This window comes from Lampetra planeri, chromosome 52 (genome assembly GCF_965212315.1).
Source record: "Lampetra planeri chromosome 52, kcLamPlan1.2.h2, whole genome shotgun sequence".
NCBI classification, from domain to species: domain Eukaryota; kingdom Metazoa; phylum Chordata; class Hyperoartia; order Petromyzontiformes; family Petromyzontidae; genus Lampetra; species Lampetra planeri.
In genome coordinates this window covers 6,130,317-6,153,786 of record NC_136158.1, presented here as the reverse complement: position 1 = coordinate 6,153,786, position 23,470 = coordinate 6,130,317, and the positions used below count along the sequence as shown (strand labels likewise).

Sequence of the window (23,470 nt, the reverse complement as noted above, 5' to 3'; positions counted from 1 at the left end):
GTTCCGTTTCAAATCACAGCTAATATGGCAAAAAGAGTCATTTTAAAACCGTTGTCACCGCAAACCGCAATTCGAGAACTACATCAATATTTGTTACAGCCGCTCCATCCATCCGCCTGCTGGATGAAGTCATCGCTGCGGCGTGTCAAGTCACGTGGGTGGTCTGACCATACTTCACCGTGCCGGCGAACGGAACGGACACTTGGGGAGGGGGCGGGGCGGGGGGGGGTGACGGTTCGGACGTCGCTCGCCACCCACCGCCTACCGCGGCCTAAAACCGACGGCGCCGCGGACGCGAGGAACCCACACGGCGACGCGTCACCGGCACACGACGCGTCACGGGGCGAGCGGTGGGGCGCGCGAGCGAGTCGGAGGGAGGCGGCGACGAGCCGAGCGCGAGACGCGGAGCGAAGTGGGCGACGCGCGACCGTCGCCATCGGCGTCGTCCTCGTCGCGGAGACTCCGTTGCCGCGGCGAGCGCGTTGCCGCGGCGACCCTGCTGCCGTGGCGACGCCGCCGCCGCTGCCGCCGGGACTCCTCAGTGGTCCAGGATGCGGAGATTGCCCGACACGATCTTGTTCTCGAGGAGGGCCCCCGTGGGGATGTCGATGCGGTCGCCGTGGTTTGCGATGATGATCACCGTGCCCTGCACGCCAACGCACGCCATGGGAGTCATCGGCAGGCCACGTCTGGATTCAAATTGAACGACGTTCATGTCGCCTCCACGGCGGCGTTTGGTTCCGTTCACAGGAGGCCGAGAAGGACGCAGGCATCCAGAACGAACGCCTCTCTTCCCAGAGCCAAACGTCATCGCTCCGTCCATGAATGGAACGTCACAGGAGGGAGGAGGGGGAGGAGCAGAGGTCGCAAACGGGTTTTGATTCCTTACCCGTACCCGGCCGCACCAGGGTCGCAAATGGGTACCCGTACCCGGCCGGGTACGGGTACCCGTTCCCTACTCGTACCCTACCCGAAATGAGTGACATGAGTGACAAACGGTTACTCACCAGTGACTCACAGCCTACCCGTACCCGGCCGCACCAGGGTCGCAAACGGCTACCCGTACCCGTACCCGGCCGGGTACGGGTAGCCGGGTATCGGGTAGGGTATGGGTATCGGATACCCGGTTGCGACCTCTGGGGAGGACGAGGGAGGGGGGAGGAAGAGGGAGGGGGGAGGAAGTGGGAGGAGGAACTGCAAAATCGAGAGCATCATCGCAGCTGGCGTTGGCCAACGGAGCGTGGGGCACGAGCCGAGGGAAGGCCCCGTCGGCTCGCCGCTCACCTTGAGAACGACGCCCTTGCCGAAGGTGACGTCCCCGGACACGGTGAGGTGGTCCAGCTCCAGCATGTCGGGGATGCTGGCAAAGCGGCGCAGGTAGTCTTGCACCTGCGCACCCCACAGGCAAAAGTTCCCCCCGTCAGCACGTGTACCTGCGTGTCCCACGTGTCCCACGTGTCCCGTGTTATCCACGTGTCCCACGTGCCCCGCATGTCCCACGTGTCCCACGTGTCCCTTGTGCCCCGCGTGATCCACGTGTCCCACGTGCCCCCGGCGCATGCCTTGGTGAAGGAGCTGCCGAGCTTGACGAGCGGCACCGTCTTGAACTCGCGCGCGTCGCTCATCGTGAGCGAGCCGGCGCTCAGGCTGTACAGGTTGGACATGACGAGCAGCAGGTCGGAGGTCGTCTTGACGGGCAGGAAGCGCGAGCGGGGCACGTTGATGCCCAGCGCGTTGTCGAAGTTCTTGAGCGCCGCGCCCACGGCCGTCTCCAGCTGGATCACGTTCAGGCCCCCGTCCAGGGTCTGCGCCGTGTGGGAATGGGAATCGTCGAGATAGTTTTTGACACCGCGGGAGGATTACGATGAGCTACAAAGATGTTTTCCACCAGGTGCTCATCAGCACGGGGGGGGGGGCACGGGGTCAGAATGTTACGCCAACGACAAACACGCCCCCCCATACCCCCCTCGCACGGCTGCTCAGAGGAGCCAGTGCCACACAACGCATGTTCCACCAAACTACGGGAAAGGTAAACAAGTCCCTTTAAAAATATATATAAACACAAAGAAAACTAATTTTTTTTTTATCTTACCACTGGAACTATTCGCTTATTCTTCTTGGTTCTTTTGGTAAAGTCACGTAGAAGGGAAATAATAAAATAATAAAACAATAAAACTCTCACGACGTTTCGATTGCAACACAAGCAATCATCGTCAGGTGTGAAAACCAAAACAAGAAAATGTGAAAAAAGTGGCGGGTTTTTCAAATTTTCTTGCTGTGGCATTTTTTAAAATTTTCTATTTTATTTATTAAATCGAAATTTATTCGCTTATTTTTCAGGTGTGCGCAGTGCGCGCAGTTGAGCGCAGTTGAGCGGGTGCAATTGGGGACGAGCAGGTGTGCGCGCGCTGGGGGCACGGGGTTGGCGCCGGAGAGGCGGGAGATGGGGGCGATGATTGGGGATTAGCGAGTGTGCGGTTTATTCCGGGACGATGAGTGCGAGTAGCGGGAGGGGTTGTTCGCGGATCAAGAGAGGAGACGTCTCCGCTGGCAACAACCGTCAGACCCCCTTCATGCCAGACGTACTCCCCCTCGCAATCCTCGCGCGCTGCGTCACCACAGCTGCCACTGGGGGGTCCGTCCCCCCGCCAGGCCAGACCACGTAGCAATCGGCGACCCCTCCCGGGCAGACTAATTCCCCGCTCTGCGGACCACGTGCCGAGTCACCTTGCCCCGCACGAGGACGGCTGCCACTGGGGGTGCCCGCCACGCCGATGCGCTGCGGTGGGACGCCCTCCCCAAGGGTGGCACAGTCAGGTTTCTTTACAATCGGGTTTAATTGTCTTTTTATATTAAACCCGATCATCTGAGATTGGGAGAAATCTGGTTTAATTGGTTCTAATTGCAGAAGCGCACTTCTCAACGATGGGCTTCATCCATTCCAAGCGAAGGAACTCACTGACGCCCACGATTGTGGAGGAGAAGCTCCTCGTGTTCATCAAGACCAACCTGCCCGCCGCATTCTACGACTACCCCGTGCCCGACGGCCCCTCCGAGTACGATAGCAGCACCGACGAGGAAGCAGCCTAAGCCTTGGATCAGAGTTTCGTATTCATTAAACCAGGGTTTAATTCCCCGAAATCGGGTTTAATTGTATTAAAGAAAAAACCCGATGCCTGCTGCTGGAAAAATCGGGTTTTTTCCACCCATGGCCCTCCCTAGCAGCAGTGTGCCAGGCGAGGGGTGGAGGTGAGTGGTGGAGGTGAGTGGTGGAGGTGAGTGGTGGTGGTGAGTGGTGGAGGTGAGTGGTGGTGGTGAGTGGTGGAGGTGAGTGGTGGTGAGTGGTGGTGGTGAGTGGTGGTGAGTGGTGGTGGTAAGTGGTGGAGGCGAGGGGTGGAGGTGAGTGGTGATGGTAAGTGGTGGAGGCGAGGGGTGGAGGTGAGTGGTGGAGGTGAGTGGTAGCGAGGGATGGATGCTAGCGGTGCAGGTTCGTAGCGGTGGTGGTGGTGGTCGTCGAGGGTCGAGATCGCACCTTGGGGTTCACGATGATCTCCATGTCCAGGTCCGTGTTCCTCTTGATGGCTCCGAGCGAGATCCACAGGTTGTTGGTGTTGAAGATCTTGAACTTGGTCACCGACTTGAACTCGTCCACGCGGTCCTTGGGCACCTGCGCGATCTCCAGCAGGCGCAGCTTCCCGTCGTACTGCATCAGCGTGCCGCCCTGCAAGGCCGCACGGGGAGGGGGGTCACGGTGGGGTCACGGCGGTGGTCAGCGGCGAATGGACGCGACGCGTGTGAGAAGCCGGGCCCGTCGGCGCTTCGACCTCCGAGCCGCCTGACCTCCGAGTTTGCCGGTGGCTTTTATGCGAGTCGGCGGCTCTCCGTTTCGAGTCGACGGAACGCGGCAAAAAAAAAATCGGTAAGCCAACGTCTCGGTGGTGCCGGCTCAAGCGGCTGTTGGGGCAAGTGCTGTTAGCGAGTAGCAGCACCTATGAAGGCCGGCACGGCACACGAGGGGGGTGGGTGGCCAACACCACGCCTCGCCGCCTCTGTCTCCCCGGTGGCGATGTTTACATTCTGCACCAGGTACTCATTTGAGGCCGAGTCGACCTAGGGGATGCCCATGACCGGTTCAGATAATCGTCAACCGGTGTTGGCCGTGAGCGGGAATGCAAACTCGGGTAGTGGGGTTCCAAGCGCAGCGTAGCGCTAACCGCTACTAACACTACCGCTTCCCCACACACGTACACATGCGCGCGTGCACACATGCACACACGCACACGCGACCAACCTTGACGTCGGCGCGTGTCTTGTCGGTGACCTCCATGACGAACTCGCAGCGCTTGCCGTTGGGCGGGTTCACCAGGTGGTTGAGGATGTGCAGGTCGACGGTGGCGCCCAGGTTGTCGATGTTGGAGACGAACAGGAACTCCTTGCCCTGCGCCAGCAGCTTGTCCAGCAGGCCCGAGTTGCGGAAGCTGTCGTAGATGTCGCCGTGGCCCGGCGGGTACCACGCCTCGTTGGCGCCGCCCGCGCTCGACACGTTCTCCGCCACGGGCAGCAGCGTCTCCTTGTTGATGCGCGGGTACCTGGGCGGTTGGGGAGGGGGGGGGGGCGGTGGGGGAGACGCGGGAGGTGTCACGGGAGGGGGGAGACGGGGTCGGGAGACGTGGCGACGCCACGTGGTACGGAGGAGGGGGGGGAGACGCGGGGAGGAGAAGGGACAGAGGACAAGGACGAGGGACATTGACGTGAGATGGAGGGGATCGGGGCGAGAGGCGAGAGATGCAGGAGACGGAGAGGGGGGCGTGGGCGGGAGACGCAGGGTACGGTACGGAGACGGGATGCGGGACGCGAGAGAGAAGATTACGGGACAAAGGGAAAATGCGTGGGACACAGGACACGAGACACGGGACACAGAGTGGGGGACAGCAGATACAGGACACCGATGAGGAATAGAGGAACACACGAGAGAGAGAGAGAGGGAGAGCGAGACATCGGCTAAAAGGCACGCGGAATGGATTTAGAACTACGATTCGGACAGAAATAAGTTTGATTCCACCAGGACGGGGAAACCGGGGCACGAGACGTTGTGATTGCTCCCCTCCCCCGCGGAACGGCGCTGGCGTGACCCAGGCGGCGTGGCTGTGGCACGGGGTGGAGGGGGGGGGTGGCGACTATTCTTATCCCCGTGCCCTCTCTGCCGTTGCCACGTTTAGACCGCTCGGCAGGGAGTGGCCTCCGTCCGCGTCTCTCGCTGCCCCTTTATTTTGGGGTCAGCGATCTTCATCGAGCCGCCCGCCGTCCGTCCCCTTTTTTAAAAATAAGCGGCTCATGCGTGCGTCTGCACGTGCGTGCGTACGTGCTGGTGCACACGCGCGTTTGTGTACGCACGGAAATACACACACACGCGTACGTATGCGCACGCGTGTGTGTGTTTGTGCGCGCGTGTGTTTGTGCACGTGTGCGTTTGTGCGCGCGTGTGTGTTTGTACGCGCGTGTGTGTGCGTGTGTGTGCTTGTGCGCGTGTGTGCGTTTGTGTGTTTGTGCGCATGTGTTTGTGCGCGTGTGTTTGTGCACGCGTGTGCGTGTTTGTGCACGCGTGTGCGTGTTTGTGCACGCGTGTGCGTGTTTGTGCACGTGTGTGTGTGTTTGTACGTGTATGTGTATTTGTGCGCGTGTGTGTGTTTGAACGCGCGCGTGCGTTTGTCCGGTGAACGCCTCCCGGACCGCTCCACCAGCAGTTTCAACGACTCATGTTCCATCTGAAAGTAGTTCACGTGAACCGATGAATTTGTGTTCCCTCTGGCCCGGCGATTCGGCTTATTGGCCCCGAAATCAATTAACCGCGAGTCCCATCTCAAAATGATACAGTGGATAGGCCGGTGCTCTGGGGGGAGGGGGGGGGGTGACGGGGGAGGGGGAGCGTGTGGTGCAGGGTGAGATTCATCGGGGAGTCGACGAACAGCGACGGGCTTCTCACTCCGTCGTGTAAAAGCTGGAATCGCGAGGGTCAGGCGGGGACTCATTAGGTGAGCGTTACGCGATTTCATTTTATTTTTGTTGTTGTTCAAATCTTCCGTGAAGCTTCTGGGCCCCTACCAACCCCCCCCCCCACATCCCGAACCGCAACCACGCAAACCCATGCCAAGCAGCAGATGCGGACACTCGGTGGTGGCGATGGTGATGACGACTACGACAAAGCACAAACGGGAGATTATAAACTCTGTGCAGCGACTGTGGTCACCGCCGCCGCCGCCGCCGCCGCGGCCACGCAGAACGAACGGAACCATGGAACATAGAAACGCGAAGGTGGCTCCTGACGCGTAATCGCAGAGACCACAATGCCGTTTGCTCCTGACGCGACCGCACGGCTTCGTCAACCACCTCCACGCTAAAAACAAAAGAAAATCACGGCCGTTGTCCTCTCTACATGAACATCCGGCGGCCGCGTGAACAAGAAGCAGCAGCGGCAGCAGCTTTTGTTGTTGTCGTTGTTGCGACTGCGCGTCAGAAACCGGGCCCCTGGCTTACGTGCCGTTGCCACACGACCAGCGGGACGCAAGGTGACCTTGGGGAGAGCGCGCGTGGGGGGGGCGGGGTGGAGGAGGGGCGTGCGGGGGCAGGTGTGGAGGAGGGGCGAGCGGGGAGGCGGGGGTTGAGGGAGCGCGTCCGACCTGACCCCCAGCCGCTCCCGGAGTGAGCCGTGCGGTTTATTCCGGGACGACGAGTGCGAAGCGCCCGGAATAACTGCAGGAAATGTCACGGCGCCAGGAATAGGGCGGCGGCAGTGAGACGAGTTCGCAAACAGCTCGGCGCGTTTGCAAACCGCCGTTTCCACACGCACGGGGGGGGGGGGGAGGGCGCAAACCAGCTGACCTCCACCTACTCGGAGAAAAGTCAGCCCAGTACGCGAGCCCGAGCCGCGACTGTCAAACGGCCGGCCGAGTCAAACGAGTGCGAGGACGCTACGGCTGCAGTCCTTTTGGGAAAGGGTCATCGGCCTTTCCTCCCGTCAGATCGATGCCCGCTCGCCGGCCATGTGCCGGAGTTGCCCAAGGCGAAACCACGAAGCAGCGTTCGCCGCCCTCTCCCCTGGTAGACCCGATGCCCGCTCGCAGACCGGCATCCGAGCCACTTTCTATGCCACACAGTGACAGCTACCCAAGGGGGTGCCCCCCTCCTCTCGAAATGATTTGAGACGCGACGCGGGGATGTTTTGAGAGGCAGGGGGAGTTCACGCGGGCGTCACCAAGCGCCCAAAGATGACTACCCATCAAGATTGTTGTCGCTATTTAGGGATTTAATGCAGGTGCAATACCAATTAAAGATCAAGTTACTAACGCAGCGGGCGCTGCCGTCTTACCGTGGATTATTACACCCGAGTTCATCTCCCGACTGGAGCGATTACACAGTAACCATGGTAATAGATTAACAGGGTGCCCCCCCCACCCCACCCCCCCAAAGTCAAAGATCCCCCGTGTAGCCTTAACAGACTGTTGGGGCAAGTGCAGTTAGCGAGCACCTACAAAGGCCGGCACGGCACTCGAGGGGGCTGGGTGGCCAACACCACGCCCGGCCGCCTTTGTCTCCCCAGTGGCGATGTTTACTACACACCGCACCAGGTACTCATTTGAGGCTGAGTCGACCTAGGGGAGGCCCGGGACCGGTTCAGATAAACGTCACAGGTGTTGGCCTTGAGCGGGAATGCGAACTCGGGTACCCGGGCTCGTAGCCACTACCGCTCGCCACCCCCCCCCAACCATGCCCGCCAGCGATCGCTCGCCGTACTTTGTGCCACACGCCTGGAGTTGCTTTCCGAGGAGGCCTGCGCCACACGCTGGGGCACCGTCGCTCTCACGCGGGTCCAAAGGTGCCAACGCCGGGGTGCGGGCGCGGGGAGGAGGAGGAGGGTGCGGGGAGGAGGAGGGGGGGGTCACGGGAGTCGGCAGTTTCGTAACGAGCTCCATTAACGAGTCATGAAAGATAACGTTTTCTTTTTCCACATCCCATCAGACGCACACGCGGCCGGCCTACTGCTAAGGAGTGCGTCTTGTCCGTCAGTTCTCATGTCAAGGCCGAGGTCGGCTTGGGGGAGGGCCCGTGCTAGCAGTGAGCGGGATTCGAACTCCAGTCGCCGCTGCGCAACCGCCACGCGCGCACACACACGGTCTCTCGTACACATACGTACGAGCTCACACGGACACGGCAACGTACAACAACCGCCATTCGCCACCAAGTGGCGGTGACGTTACCACGACGCTTGTGCCAGGCCATGTGCACCTTGAGGCCACGTGAAGTGTCGAACGCCCGCTGGCAGGAGGTCACGGGGCAGACCCAGGTGCCACGGGTCGACTGACCGAGATTACCGAGATGACTGGCTGATGCACCACCTGAGCCACCCGGCGCTCCGCTCGTTGTTGTGAGCGTCGCTCCTCCGCCCTCCGTTGTTGTTGGAGGGCGACTGCCTCCAACTGCCCAGTAGCGTCCTTCACGAGCCTCCTCCACAGAGGCCGATCTTGACACCGCTGATACCAGTCATCGGCAAATCCACTGAGCTCCACGTCCTCCTGTACCACATCACTCCATCTCTTCTCTAGCCCGTGCCGCGCCCGTTCAGCCCCCTCGATGCACGTACAGACGCACTCGCACACACGTACGCAGACAGATACGCACACTGCTTCCTGCTGGTGGGCGAGCGACGCACCTGCTCTGGTTGAAGGTGTAGATCTTGACCTGGAAGTGGCCGTACTTCTGCAGGATCTTCTGCGTGTCCTCGTCCGTGTTGAAAGAGTTCATCAGCACCAGCGGAACCTCGCTCTTGTGCGTCTTGTTGAGGTGCTGCAGCGCGGAACGACGGCGCAAGCGCAGAAAGTCGCGGGTCAACCCAGCGCCCTGCCGTGCCGCTCGCACCCCGCCGGGGTCAACGGGCGCAAGCCCTCGCAATTTCCGGCTCGTGCCACTGCCGGCGGATGGGTCTCCGCCGACTACGGGGAGCTTTCTAGGGAGCCCCTCTCTAGGTGGCATTTGGCCTACTCTTCCATGCTGGCCAGGCGTCTTGGAAGAGGTGGGAGCACGCACGGTTTGTGTCGTGTCGCCAGCTTTCACCGTCGCGCCTCTCCTCACTGTTGCACTCACCACTATCCTCACCACCACACTCACCATCATACTCACCACCATCATACTCACCACCATCATACTCACCACCACCACACTCACCACCACCACACTCACCCACCACACTCACCCACCACACTCACCCTTGCCTCACCACCACACTCACTACCACACTCACCACCACGCTCACCACCACGCTCACCACCACACTCACCACCACCTCACCATCACACTCGCCACCGCACTCGCCACCACCTCGCCTCACCGCCACACTCACCCTGGCCTCACCCCCGCCTCACCTCGATCTGCTGCACGGTGAGGTCCAGGAAGTTGTTGTCGCTGCGCACGCCGATCAAACTCTTGGGGCCCTTGCAGCCCATGCTGGTGCCCAGGCCGCCGTTGAGCTTCACCACCACCAGCTTGTTGAGCAGCGACGCCAGGTCCGAGGGCAGCTGCCGGCTGCGGATACTCTCGTACGGCTCGATCTAAGGGCGGTAGCGATAACAATCACGACGGTGATGATGACGGTAGCGTGGCGGGATGTAACGTGGTGTGACTGGGTGTCGCGTGGCCGAGTGTGGCTGGGTGTAGCGTGGTTGGAAGTAAGACGGTGTGACTGGGTGTCTTGTGGCTGGGTGTGGCTGGGTGTAGGTGGCTGGAAGCAAGGCGGTGTGATTGGGTGTCGTGTGGCTGGGTGTCGTGTGGCTGGGTGTGGCTGGGTGTAGCGTGGCTGGGTGTGGCTGGGTGTAGCGTGGTTGGAAGTAAGACGGTGTGACTGGGTATCGTGTGGCTGGGTGTGGCTGGGTGTAGCGTGGTATGACTGGGTGTAACGCGGTGTGTCCGAGTGTGGCTGGAAGTAAGGCGGTGTGTGACTGGGTGTCGCGTGCCCTGACGCACCGAGCCCTCGGGCGGGCGCTGGATCTTCTCCCAGTTGAGCGACGGCCCCTTCTCCCCAAGGAAGCGGTGGAACAGCTTCTGGAACCCATTGAAGTCCCTCTGAACGGCCTGCAGCAACACACAGAGGTCACACACACACAGAGGTCACACAGAGGTCACACACACAGAGGTCACACACACAGAGGTCACACACACAGAGGTCACACACACAGAGGTCACACACACAGAGGTCACACACACACACACAGAGGTCACACACACACACACACACACACAGAGGTCACACACACACACACAGAGGTCACACACACAGGTCACACACACAGAGGTCACACACACACACAGAGGTCACACACACACACAGGTCACACACACACAGAGGTCACACACACACAGAGGTCTTACACACACATAGGTTACACACACACACGCAGAGGTCACACACACACACACCACACAGAGGTATAACACGCACATCTCTACATCTCTGCTTTACTGTCCTGGTCAAGGCCTACCCATCAATAGACCAGGGCTCTGGGTTATTCTTCATGCTTTCGGGATCCCGGACCCATGCTCACAATCACGAAGGACCTTCGTCATGGCGGGAAGGTCAGGGGAAATTTACGTGGCAGGCAGTTGCAGCCTTAATCTGTTCATGTTTGAGTGCATACACGGATGTCATCTTGACTCCTACATTATTTAACATTCTTTTTTTGGGTTTAACACACACACACACACAGAGGTTACACAAAGCCAAATATCCCCCGTATAGCCTTTAGCAGACTATTGGGGCAAGTGTTGTTAACAAGCAGCGCCTGCGAAGGCTGACACGGCACACGAGGGCGTTGGGTGGCAAGCACCACACTCGACCACCTTTGTCTCCCCAGTGCGGGTGATTTACACACCGCACCAGGTGCTCATATCGAGCTGCCGGCCTTCATAGGTGCTCGCCAACAGCACCCGCTCCAAAAGCCTGTTCAGGCGACACGGGGTATCTTTGTCTGTGAGAAAGCGTGCGGAGTTTGTGTGTTCTCTCCCCATCCTGTGTGGGTTTCCTCCGGGTTCTCTGACTTCCTGCCGTAGCGAACAAAAAAAACCCCCTAAAACCACGTGTAACCGGTATCGGCCAAAACATCACCAATGCCCACACATTTCCTGCAAGTTACTCAATTGGGATCGCACAGCAGCAACAACATCGACCCCCTCTGCTGTGAAAACCTTGGCAGGACCCTCCCGAAAAAAACCCCCAGGAGTCTTGAGACTCGGCGAGGCTTCAACTGGGCAACCAAGCGCAAGTAGTCACGGCCTGAATCTGCGGTCAAACCCCAAACGACTCAACTGCAGCGTGCACGCGCGTTGAGCAACGCGCCAAATGTTCTCCTATCCGCTCGCCCGCTCAGTCGAGCTGACCGGCTCCCACAGCCAGCACCCTTGAGCCACGGGCGCTGACCCCGCAAAAGCAGAAATAGTATTCGTGCGGTTAGGTTCGGAGAGTCACGTGCTAACACCCCTCTCCCCTGCTGCGCCCGTTCTCAGCGACGCTGATGTTCTTTTAATGATTGTGGGGCTCCCTTTCTTTTGTTAGATGCCATCCACCTGCCCAGTAAAATAGCCGGGGAAACCGGCTGAACGGGATCATCTGCGTAAACACAAATCAAGACAGACGTCAACGCGAAAGGGGAGGTGGGGGGGCAAAGATATCCCCCGCGCGTAGCCTCAGCACACTCGTTGGGGCGAGTGCTGTTAAGCGTGCGCTGATGAAGGCCGGATTCGCGCACGAAGGGGGTGGGCGGCCAGCAGCACGCACGGCCGCATTTGTCACGAGGTACTGATTGAAGGCCGATCGACCGGGGAGAGACACGGGACCCATTCAACATGTTCGCGCCGCCGCTGTCGGTCGCGGGCAGGACTCCAACTCGGGTCGCGGGGTTCATAGCGCCGCGTGCCAAACGCCGTGCCACAGAGGTCGCAACCGGGTACCCGATACCCGTACCATACCCGATACCCGGCTACCCCTACCCGGCCGGGTACGGGTACGGGTACCCGTTTGCGACCCTGGTGCGGCCGGAATCGGGTAGACCGTGAGTCACTGGTGAGTCACCGTTTGTCACTCATTTCCCAACGTCTTGTCTCTTCTCACAATTCAAGTTCCTAGAATCAACCCACCCACGCCTGCAACATGGCTTCATCCCAGAGGTCGCAATCGGGTACCCGTACCCTACCCGATACCCGGCTGGGTACGGGTAGCCGGGTATCGGGTAGGGTACGGGTACCCGTTTGCGACCCTGGTGCGGCTGGGTACGGGTACGGGTAAGGAATCAAAACCCGTTTGCGACCTCTGCCGTGCCACTTGCACCTGTCAGAAAGACAAAGATCCCCCGTATAACCTTAAAAAGCTGTTGGGGCAAGTGCTATCAGCGAGCACGTACGAAGGCCGGAACGGCAACACGAGGGGAGATGGCTGGCCAGCACCACACCCGACCGCCTTTGTCTCCCCAATGGCGGTGTTTACACACCGCAAACAGGTACTCATTTGAGGGCGAGTCGAACGAGGAGTGGCACAGGACCGTTTTATGTATTTGCCACCATTAGATTTCGATTTAAAGCTTTCGTGACTGCAGGGATTCATCTTCTTGGTTCTTTCGGTAAAGTCACGTAGAAGGGAAATAATAAAATAATAAAAATAAAACATTAAAATAGTAAAAATAAAACATAATAAAATAATAATAAAACATCATAAAATAATAATAAAACATCATAAAATAATAAAAATAAAACACAATAAAATACAATTCTCACGACGTTTCGGCCACAATGCAAGCAGCCGTCCTCAGGTGAAGAACAGGGCTGTCGGAAAGACAGCGTCTGCCACCATCGTCGGTCGTAAGCGGGGCTCGAACTTCGGAGGCACACGCAGACCACCCCATTCCCGCATGGCCCACAGTTGCAAAACCATTTTGTTGTTTCTGTGTGGTGCTCTGTCCACAGCGGCGGGCGGCCCAGCTGGCGCGACCCCCCGTGACCCCCCGCGTCCCGTAGGGCCACCGCTGTGGGAGGGGGAGACTCGTTATGCCGCGGTGGCGAGATGTTAACTACCTCGCCTGGTATGCAGGAGGTCCTGGGTTCGACTGCGACCCTCACGCCTGCTGTGTATTTGGAGTTTGCGTGTTTTTCTCCCCGTGGGAGTGTGGTTTTTTCTCCGGGTCCTCCGGTTTGTCCCTCCACATTTATTGACATGCGTCTCTATTACTTTGATAATTTTTTTGCTTTAAATTCCCACATGATAGGGCTACTTTGCCGAGCTATATATTTGTGGCCGGGTCCCTTCTGAAAGGTAAGCTAATAGCTCCAGTGGCAAGATAGATTTGTTTAACTTTTATTTGTAAATATATCTTTTTCAAGTGATGAGTTTACCTTTCCTGCAGTTTACACTCCTATCGTGTTTGTCGTTGGCGTGACATTCTGGCCCCCCGTCCCCCCGCGCTACTGGGCACCTGGTGAAAAAGAGCTTCGTAGTGCTCGTCGAAATCCTCCTGCAGTGTCAAAAAATATTCCGACGATTCCCATTCCCACACCGCGCAGACCCTGGACGGGGGGGGGGGGGGGCCTCAACGTGATCCAGCTGGAGACGGTGGTGGGCACGGCCCTCAAGAGCCGTCACTCGTGGCGAGGTCGCTTCTTTAAAAAGAGCTTTATACACACCTCGGTGGGCCTTACCTGGCAAAATAAAAATTATTTCGAGTCGAGTTTTGAGTTACCTCCAGCTGGTCTTTGCTGCACGTGTGCATCAGCTTCTTGAGCTCATGGTCCATGGACTTTTCGATCTCCAGCTGAACCTGGGCCTGGAACTGCGAGGTGGCGTGAGCGGAGTCCATCGCTGTCGTCATCCCTGTGCGGGGTCACCGCCTGCAACAGAGACAACGGGAGGGTCCCACCCACCCCCGTGTCGCCTGTCACGGGCTGCTGGGTGCAAGCGCCGTTCGCGACGCCTGTTAAACGGGCGGCACGGCACACGAGGTGGGTGGGTGGCCAGCAGCACCACGCCCGGCCAGCTTTGTCTCCCCAGTGCTCATGTTTAATACACACCGCGCCAGGCGCTCAGCTAAGGTTGAGTTGACCCGGGTGATGGTCCAGGACCGGTCTAAACATTTGCCACCGATATTTGGTCGCGGGCGGGGAATTTAACTGTGGCTTGGACGGGTTCGTGGCGCAGTGCTCGGACCACTGCGCCACCGCTCCCCCCCCCCCTACCCCCCAGCACGCGCAGAATATTTCCGATGCAAGTTCGGCAGGTCTGCAGGGCGGCGGGTATTGTGCACAACGGAAACGCTCGTGCCTCGCAGCGTTCGATCCGCGTCGCGGGCAACTTTGTGCGTGGAGTGTTGTACGTTCTCCCCACCCCTGTTCTGCACGGGTTTCATCCGGGTTCTCCGGTTTCTGTCGCACAGCTAAAATAAGACGACACAACATAACCGATAATCTTGTCCAAACAACATTGCGGCGATCCTGGGCTCAAACCCAGGTGTCAGCTGCCCGTGATGAGGACGCCGCGGAGGCTAGGAGATGTTAACTACCTCGCCTGGTATTACAGGAGGTCGTGGGTTCGATCTCGACCCTGACGCCTGCTGCTGTATATTTGGAGTTTGCGTCTCTCTCCCTGTGGTCACGTGGATTTTTCTCCGGGTCACCCGGTTTTTCCCTCCACGTTGAGCAATGTGCTCCGGGTATAAATTTCCACGCGACAAGCCGCTTCGTCGAGCTATCCTCTGTGGTGGCCAGGTCGCTTCTGAAAAAGCGCTACATAGCTCAGTGGGGCCTTACCTGGTAAAAAAAATAGTAATTTTAATAGTTTAACCAATGACTGCACAAAAATCTCCCCCGTCATATCAACTTCGGACCAGCACTTAATTTGGACCAAAATCCCGGCTCCAGCGATTAAACAATATATTGACGCTCTCATGCATGTATGTATGCACGTGGAACTTCTTCCGCGCCGTACGTAGCCAACCGTGCTAATTGGAGCGGCAGAGCGGGTGGGAAAAATGCTGCTCCGAGCAGCGTGGTCTAGAGCGTCACTTGAAGAAGGCATCTCAGAGGTAGCTCTACGTTATCCGCTTCCGCGGAGAGTTGCGGCGCTCTGCGAGATGCGGCTGGACATCGGCTTAGCGATGCGACGCCGATAGCAACCGGTGGAACGACACAGGGGAAAAACAGGTTTGCAAAAATACGTTTGAAAAATGAGACGCCGTTTCGATTACAGGAATTTAAGCTCAGCTTCGTTTGAACCGATTGAAGCGAGCTCTCGAAGGAAGGTAGCGAATTAAATCCCCAGCACTCCGAAGGGGTTAACACTCACGCGAGGTTCATCCGAGGACAGAGACCGAACGACTCCGCCTCCCGTTCGCTTGGCAGAAGCACGTCATGCACGCTCTCGCGCGTCACGACATTGTTACACGGTGGCGGGGGATTAACGATAGCGACGGTGGCGACGATGGCGACGACGACGACAATGCCGATCGTGCGATCGCGTCGACGGAGTGACCGGCGCCCGAGAGCACGACCAGCGCGGAGATGGAGCGACGGAGGTCGGCACGCGTGCAGGCACCAGATGGATTGTGGCATCGCGAGACAGCGAATTGGTCACGTTTGACGATGCAGCAATCACGATCGTGATAATAAGATCAGAACCTTGACGACAACAACAACGATGATGATGATGCTAATATTGATCTCGATAACAATGATGATATCCGCAATGACAACGATGGCGAGGATGACGAGGATGACGCAACACACACTGACCGGCAACGCTCGTCGACCCGCAAGTACGCTGCGCCGATGAGCGGAGGAGAACGGAGGAGAGCAGTCGCTGAGCGGTCGGAGCAATGGGATCGGAGCGAATGAAGGTCAACAGACTGCACCAGCCAGGAGGGGAAGGAGGGGGGGAGATGGGGGAGGAGAGAGCGCGGGGCAGGGGACGGGGAGCAAGGGGGGGGGGCGGGCAGAGGAGGAGGAAGGGAGGCAGGGTGAGAGTGGGACAGAAGGAGATAGCGGGAGGGAGGGAGGAGGGAGAGAGAGAAAGGAGGAGGGAGCCAGCAGTGGAGGGAGAGTGAGAGGGAGATTTTGGAAAGAGCAGGAGGGGGCAGTGAGAGAGGGGGCCGGGGTGATGGCGGGGGGGGAGAAGGGAGGTGGAAAACGCTGAGCATTGCATTTTATCCATCAGTACGGCAGCACGTAGGCAGGCACGTATCCAAGAAGCGGCCAAATCGCCCGCACGTACGCACACGTACACACACGTACGATCTGGCACGTACACACGTACGCATGTGTATGATCTGGCACGTACGCTCTGTCACGTACGCTCTGTCACGTACGCTCTGTCACGTACGCTCTGTCACGTACGCTCTGTCACGTACGATCTGTCACGTACGATCTGGCACGTACGCTCTGTCACGTACTCTCTGGCACGTACGCTCTGCCACGTACGATCTATCACGTACGCTCTGGCACACACGCACACATACGCTCTGCCACGCACGCTCTGCCACGTACGCTCTGCCACGTACGCACACGTACGCACACGTACGATCTGGCACGTACGCTCTGTCACGTACGATCTGGCACGTACGCGCGCTCGCTCACGCATGCTCCGTTACGTCTCCACGGTGGGGGGGGTGGGTGGGTCTGGCAGGGTGAGGAGAACCCCGCGCCCTCCGACCCCTGCCTGGGGAGATGACGAGAGATGACGCACGGCAGAACGTGGGGGGGGGGAGAGAGAGAGAGGGGGAATCGATGGCGCTACAAGGACGGCCCGTCCGCCCGCCCGCTCGCGGGCACGATCAGCGTCCGTGCCGCATGGAAATGGGGGCACAAAGGCGGCGCGGGGTTGTGGCTCTCGAGATCGGCAGGGCGTGGGTTCGAGTCCCAGTCGGGGTTTCACGAAGCCCATCGGAGACAAAGATCCTCGGCGTAGACTGCAGAGACCGTCGGGGCAAGTGCTGTTAGCGAGCGCCGTTATTGGCACACAAGGGCGCGGGTGACGTTGTACCCCCAGCACAAAGGCAAAGTTCCCCCGTGTAGCCTTAACAGACTGTTGGGGCAAGTGCTGTTAGCGAGCTGCGCCTATGAAGGCCGGCAGGGTACTCGAGGGGGTGGGTGGCCAGCACCACGCCCGGCCGCCTTTGTCTCCCTAGCGGCGATATTTACACATCGCACCGGGCACTCATTTGAGGCTGAGCCGACCTGCGGGAGGCCCAGGACCGGTTCAGATAATCGTCACCCGGTGTTGGCCGTGAGCGGGAATCGAACACGGGTCGCCGAGTTCGTAGGGCAGCGTAGCGCTTACCGCTACACAACCGACCGAACCCATTACCACCACTACCACTATCACCACAGTCATTTTCACCTCCACGGTGATTAGTTCCATTTCCAGCTCAGAGGGAAGGGCAGGACTGTGTCCATCGTCATCATCACCATCAATCGTACATCAAAAGTAATCATAAGATGATTTGCTGCCACTGCTGTGTAGGCATCGTTGCGCATGCACAATGAACAACACTCGGAACATTCGCCGACAATAATAGCACCACTGTGGCCTGAATAGAACGACAAATAAATAAATCCGTGTGCCAATTTGTGAAACAAAAACTGGTCATCAGTGTAAACAAGTGAAGTATTATCCGACTCTTAACACATTCCTGCGGAGGGAGCTGAGAGGAATGTTGGGTTGCTCGGTCAATGGCCAGGGTCAACGGCGGCGTGGTGTTTTCCGCAAATATGCCCGACTGTGAGGGCGGGCACAAGCCGGCGTGAGTAGGTTAAACATTGAGCTTTATATGGGCACCACGGGGTGACCAGCCCCTCTCCACCCAGCCCCACCCCTCCCACCCCCCACCCAGCCCCTCCCCACCCAGTCCCTCCCCACCCAGCCCCTCCCCACCCAGTCCCTCCCCACCCAGCCCAACCCCTCCCATTTTTGGATGCACGACGGACGGACAGAATAATCCCCTGTGGGCTGGTCTAACCAGGAGGTTCCTACCAGTATTATCCACTCCATGTCTCTAGCACAGTCATCATCATCATCCGGCAACTAAACCCGGCGCACATCACATCCAAAAGACACAATCAAATCTATAATTCTGTGTCCGTAGCTTTACATAATTTATTTTCATTGTTACTATGAATAAGGGCCGTTGCCTGAAACGTCGTTCATTACATATATTTATTTAAGACCGCAGTTATCGTCGAACGTTTCGAGTTTTGCTTGCCTTAGACTGAAAACATTCATCCTTTATTATCATCATTATTAATAACCATCAGTAATCATCGTGATGGCCAGCATCACGACGTTGACGACGAGAGCATTGGGAGCCATCTTCCCAATGCCAAGTGGAAGTGTAGTGGTGATACGCGCTGGGTGTATATGTCGTGTGCCAGCGCGTATGTACGGGTGTGTGTGTGGTGACGCGCGCTGACGGGGAGGAGCAGGCGTCAGTGCGCGGGTGGGGGTAGTGCTGCTGATTGGCTGTGTGCCGGTGACGCGCCCAGAGGGAGTGATCGGGTAGCAGCGCGGTGTGATTGGTCGGGGAGTGGAAACACGCGCTGAGCGGAACCGGATCGTAGGGATAGCGCGTGGGGATTGGGTAACTGAGGAGCGGTGCCGACGTTGAGGTCCGCATCCGCTCCGTCTCCCGGGAAGAAGGGGTATATAAGGTGATGCACAGAGGAGCAGGGGCAGAAGTGGAACCATCTAAGAATGAAGACGAAGGTGCAGAGATAGAGCCCGGAGAGGAGAGTAATGGAGAGTAATGGAGAGGAGAGGAGAGTAATGGAGAGTAATGGAGAGTAGAGGAGAGTAAGGTATAAGTGTGTAGCCAGCGAGAGAGAACGGTCTACACGAGCTGAGTAATGTATAGTGTGTAGCCAGCGAGAGAGAACGGTCTACACGAGCTGAGTAATGTATAGTGTGTAGCCAGCGAGAGAGAACGGTCTACACGAGCCGAGTATGCATACGGTGTAGCCAGAGAGAGAGGAAGGTCTACACGAGCCGAGTATGCATACGGTGTAGCCAGAGAGAGAGATGCAAAGTCTACACGAGGCGAGTGGAGAGTGTAGCCGAGGCGCGGAGTCTACACGAGGCACAGAGAGCCAGCAGCACAGAATCCAGAGTCAAGAGAAGCGCATTGTGAAGAAGAGAGGCCACGCGTTGTATTGTTACAAGTCAAGATTTAATAAAAGAAGTGTGTTCCCGTCAAGGAGTTTCCTGCCGTCATTTTCCAATACTTCATCTGGCGTCAGAAGTGAAACGGGCTTCCAAGTATGGAGACGAGGAAGACCCGTAGGACCCACGGGATTGACCGCGAGGAAGACCTGGACGACTCGGGGCCGCTGGTGGCGGGGGGTGAGGAAGAGGACTTGCCCACGCTGCAGGGTCCGTCGACGGCGCCGGCCGAGCGACCGGGGACAGACGCCGGGCTTCGTGAGGTGCACTCCCGACTGGCGGAGCTGCTGCTCGCCGCCGCGTCCATCTTGGCGGAGATCAGCTCGTCGGGAGGAGCGGGGACGGTGGGGGACATTTTACAAGGTCGCCCCGCAGATTCCCGCCAAAACGAATGGGGGATTCCCGCCATTGCGCCTCGGCCTACTTTTGGCGGGAACGGCGAGCGCCACGTGGTGGTGGGTTCCCAAGCGCGCGCATCGACGTCATCAGCGCGCGAGGGGGTCCGCCATCTTACGTCTGCTGCTGGAGCCGCCATCTTAGGCACCGACGGACAGGCGGAGAGGAACCACGAGGCGGATGACTTCATTTTTCAGCAGCGCCTGCCCACGTTGTCAGCCTTCAAGGCGGAAGGCGGAGACTGGGGCCAATTTCAGCGAAGGTTTTTGGCGCATCAAGAGATGTCAGCGTGGTCCGATGCTACGGCGCTGCGGGCATTGCCCGCCATGCTGGACGACGATGCGCTCGCGGCCTTCAGGGCTGCACGGAAGTCGGACCGCTCCACGCTGAAGGATGCGCTGGGTTTGTTGGCCAGGGTCTACGGGCCTCCCTCTACGTGCCGCCATCAGTTCTACGCAAGACGGAAAGCGGCCACGGAGACCGCGCTGGCCTATCGCACGGCGTTGCTGGCTCTTGCTGATGCTGCGTTCCCTCGGATGGACGAGGAGGGCCAAGACGCGATGGTTTTGGAGCAGCTGCTCAAATTGGCGCAGGACCTGGGGGTCCCTATCAACACAGCTGACGAGATTGATATTTCTTCTTTGAGAGTCGCCACGAGTATTCAAGCGCACGAGGCCCTACAACGGAAGCAAGGCGTTGGTTGCAACGCTGCTGTCGTCGCAGCCCCGGGGTTGGTGGTCGCCGAACCCCAAGTCGTCAGCCCACGAGAGGAGGCGTTCGCCACGGGACGACTGGAGGCCGGGGGCCCGGTCGCCTCTGCGATCGGGCCGAAAGTCGGAGCAACCAAGATCTACTCCGACCCTCGTCACGTGCTATAACTGCGGCCTCCGGGGCCACGTGGCGTCCGGGTGCCGTGCTCCGCGGCAGCGCGCCATGGGAGCTCGGCTGGACGACGACCGAGAGCCCAAGTCATCTCTACAATCCCCGGCAAGTCGCGGCACCTCACACGCTCGGCCTGTTTATTCGGCACACATGGGACGCCGCGTTGCGGCGGAGGAGGGCCGGTTAAGGTTCGGGGATTCGGTTCGGCGAGGGGGGTTCGGCCGGGACCAGGGAGACATTGAATGGGCGGAATTGGGGCATAGAATTGTGGCTGCTTCGGCGGGTTCGTCCGTTGTTACGGGATCTATTGATGGGGTTGAGATTAGGGTGTTAGTGGACACGGGGGCATCGACAACTATTATATCGGACCTCATTTATAATATTCTTCCGGTCCAATGTCGTCCGCTGCTTCCAGTGGATGTGCCATTTTACGCCGCTAATGGGGGATCGTTGGGCATTATCGGTCAGGTTAGGGCGTCCATTTGCATTGGAGATATCAAATTGTCGGGACCCGTTTTCGTTTCGTCTTCTTTGGCAGTTCCGTGTCTTTTGGGCACTGACTTTTTGGCTAAAATGCCCATTAAAATTCTTATCGATCAACGATGCATTGAACTGCCATCGGGTCGCCGGATTTCATTTTTGACGGGCCCTACTGACATTCGGACGGCGTGCGCTACGATACAAGCGGTGGCGACGCAGACAGTGCAAGTGCCCCCGGGTTCACAGATGTTGATTCCCCTCCGGTTGCGGAAACCATGGGTGAGGGAGGCTTCGGGACAGAGTATGCTTTTGGGTCCTTCTAACAAGGCTGTCGGGGGTCTTGATTTATCGGTGGCTCACACTTTGGTGCGGGCTGACAGGGATCCGTTTGTGATGGTTTTGAATGCGGGGTCGCGACCAGCTGTCATTCCGCAGGGCACCGTGCTGGCTCACGCGGCGCAGGTCCCTGGGGATGATGGGTTGGTTGCGCAGGTGGGCTCGAGCCCCGCGCGGAACGTTGAGCCAAGGGAAGACCTTGAGTGGGTCCATTCGTTATGTGCCGCCTCGGACGATTTGTCGGCGGCGCAGTTGGGTGCGCTGCGCGAGTTGCTCATTGAATTCTCTGATGTATTCAGTAAACATAAGTATGACATTGGGTGCACGGATTTGTTGCACCATCACAATGAAACGGGCGATGCGGCGCCGGTCAGGCTAAATCCCTTCCGACTGAGTCCCGTGGAGAAGGAACATGTTCAGTCGGCTGTTAACGATATGCTAGAAGCCGATATTATTTCGCCCTCCTCTAGCCCGTGGGGAGCGCCTATTGTGCTGGTTAAGAAGCAGGACGGGTCCCTGCGATTCTGCGTTGATTTCCGTCGCCTGAATAAGATCTCTGTGGCTGACGCGTATCCGCTCCCCAGGATGGATGAGTCCCTCGATGCATTGTCTGGTGCGCGATATTTTTCGACTCTTGATTTGTTATCGGGGTTTTGGCAGTTGCCGCTCGACGAAGAGTCGAAACCTAAGACAGCATTTCGGACTCCAGGGGGGCTGTTCCAGTTTAACCGGTTACCCATGGGACTTCACTCCTCTCCAGCGACGTTTCAGCGACTTATGGAGCTGGTTTTGTCGGGCTTGCAGTGGGATACATGCTTGATTTATATGGACGATGTCATTGTTTTCAGTAAAACGTTTGAGGAACACCTCCGGCGATTGAGAGGGGTGTTCTTGCGAATGCGATCGGCTAAGTTGAAATTTAAACCGGCCAAATGTCACCTCCTTCGTAGGTCCGTTAGATACTTGGGTCACATTGTCGATTCTTCGGGGATCTCCACCGATCCCGCGAAGACGGATTGTGTCGGTTCGTGGCCGACACCTACGTCCGTTTCCGACGTGCGTAGTTTCATCGGGTTTGCTTCTTATTATCGGCGGTTCGTTGAGCACTTCGCCACTATTGCAAAACCCTTGCACGCTCTAACGGCGAAGGGAGTGAAGTTCAAATGGGGACCGGAGGAGGAGGCCGCGTTTCGCTCCCTCCGGGACGCCTTGGTGGGTGCCCCACCCTTGTGTTATCCCGATTTTGCCAGTCCCTTTTTGCTGGACACGGATGCTAGCAACACGGGCATTGGGGGGGTGCTATCCCAAGTCGTTGGGGGTGTCGAAAGAGTTGTCGCCTACGGTAGTAGGGTGTTGTCTCCGGCGGAGCAGCGCTACTGTGTCACCCGTCGCGAGCTGCTTGCCATTGTTTTTTTTGTGCAGCAGTTTAGGCCATATCTTTATGGTCGTCACTTTACAGTCCGAACGGACCACACGGCGCTACAGTATTCATTGAGGGTCGCCCAGCCCTCGGGCCAGTTGTCGCGTTGGTTGGAAGTCCTCCAGGACTATCAGTTTACGACTACGTACCGTAAGGGGTTGCGACACACGAATGCCGATTGCTTGTCGCGGTTGTTGCCTTGTGATGAATGCGCGTGTTTGTCGGGATCGGCGCGCTGTAAACCGACGCTTGCGGGGGAGATGGGGGCACTGGCTGCGACAGCGGGCGCACCGATCGGGGATGATTCCACTGCCTCTCAGGGTCGGGACTCGCTGCTCTCGCTGTCGCTCAGCGAATGGGGCCGCCTCCAGATGGCGGACAGCTCGCTGCTAGCATTGCGCCGCAAGGTTGGGGGTCCCGAGGGGGACCAGGAGCGTACCGGCTCCTATGTACTTGAGCAGGGCGTGTTATTGAAATGGGACAGTTTGTCCCGGCGGAACGCACTCGTGGTGCCTTCCGCTGTGAGGGAGAGGGTTGTCTTGGCGGCACACGAACGCCTCTTGCACTTGGGAGTTAACAAGACGCTTGCCCTGCTTCAGCGTGACTATTACTGGCCGGGAATGGGAAGTGATGTGGTGCATATTCTGAAGGGGTGCGTTGAGTGCGCCAGGCGTAAACCACCGGCCGTGGCAGCTAATCCACCGCTGCAATCTATTCAGGTC

The 23,470-nt window shown here is 58.4% G+C and overlaps 1 protein-coding gene across 2 annotated transcripts in view; it reads right to left on the bottom strand.

Moving 5' to 3' along the window:
- Positions 1–449: 449 nt before the first annotated feature.
- Positions 450–23,470, bottom strand: part of UGP2 (UDP-glucose pyrophosphorylase 2) — a 38,398-nt gene continuing 15,377 nt past the window's right edge. The window contains exons 2-11 of one of the 2 annotated variants that reach the window (XM_078617065.1): positions 15,817–15,929; positions 13,773–13,920; positions 10,015–10,122; positions 9,417–9,602; positions 8,708–8,841; positions 4,292–4,589; positions 3,533–3,721; positions 1,563–1,805; positions 1,285–1,389; positions 450–646 (exon numbers count right to left, since the gene is read on the bottom strand). In XM_078617065.1, the coding sequence (XP_078473191.1) occupies positions 539–646; positions 1,285–1,389; positions 1,563–1,805; positions 3,533–3,721; positions 4,292–4,589; positions 8,708–8,841; positions 9,417–9,602; positions 10,015–10,122; positions 13,773–13,901 (1,500 nt within the window). In that variant the 5' untranslated portion in view covers positions 13,902–13,920; positions 15,817–15,929 and the 3' untranslated portion in view covers positions 450–538. The remainder of the gene's footprint in view (positions 647–1,284; positions 1,390–1,562; positions 1,806–3,532; positions 3,722–4,291; positions 4,590–8,707; positions 8,842–9,416; positions 9,603–10,014; positions 10,123–13,772; positions 13,921–15,816; positions 15,930–23,470) is intronic. The other variant, XM_078617066.1, reaches the window with a different exon arrangement.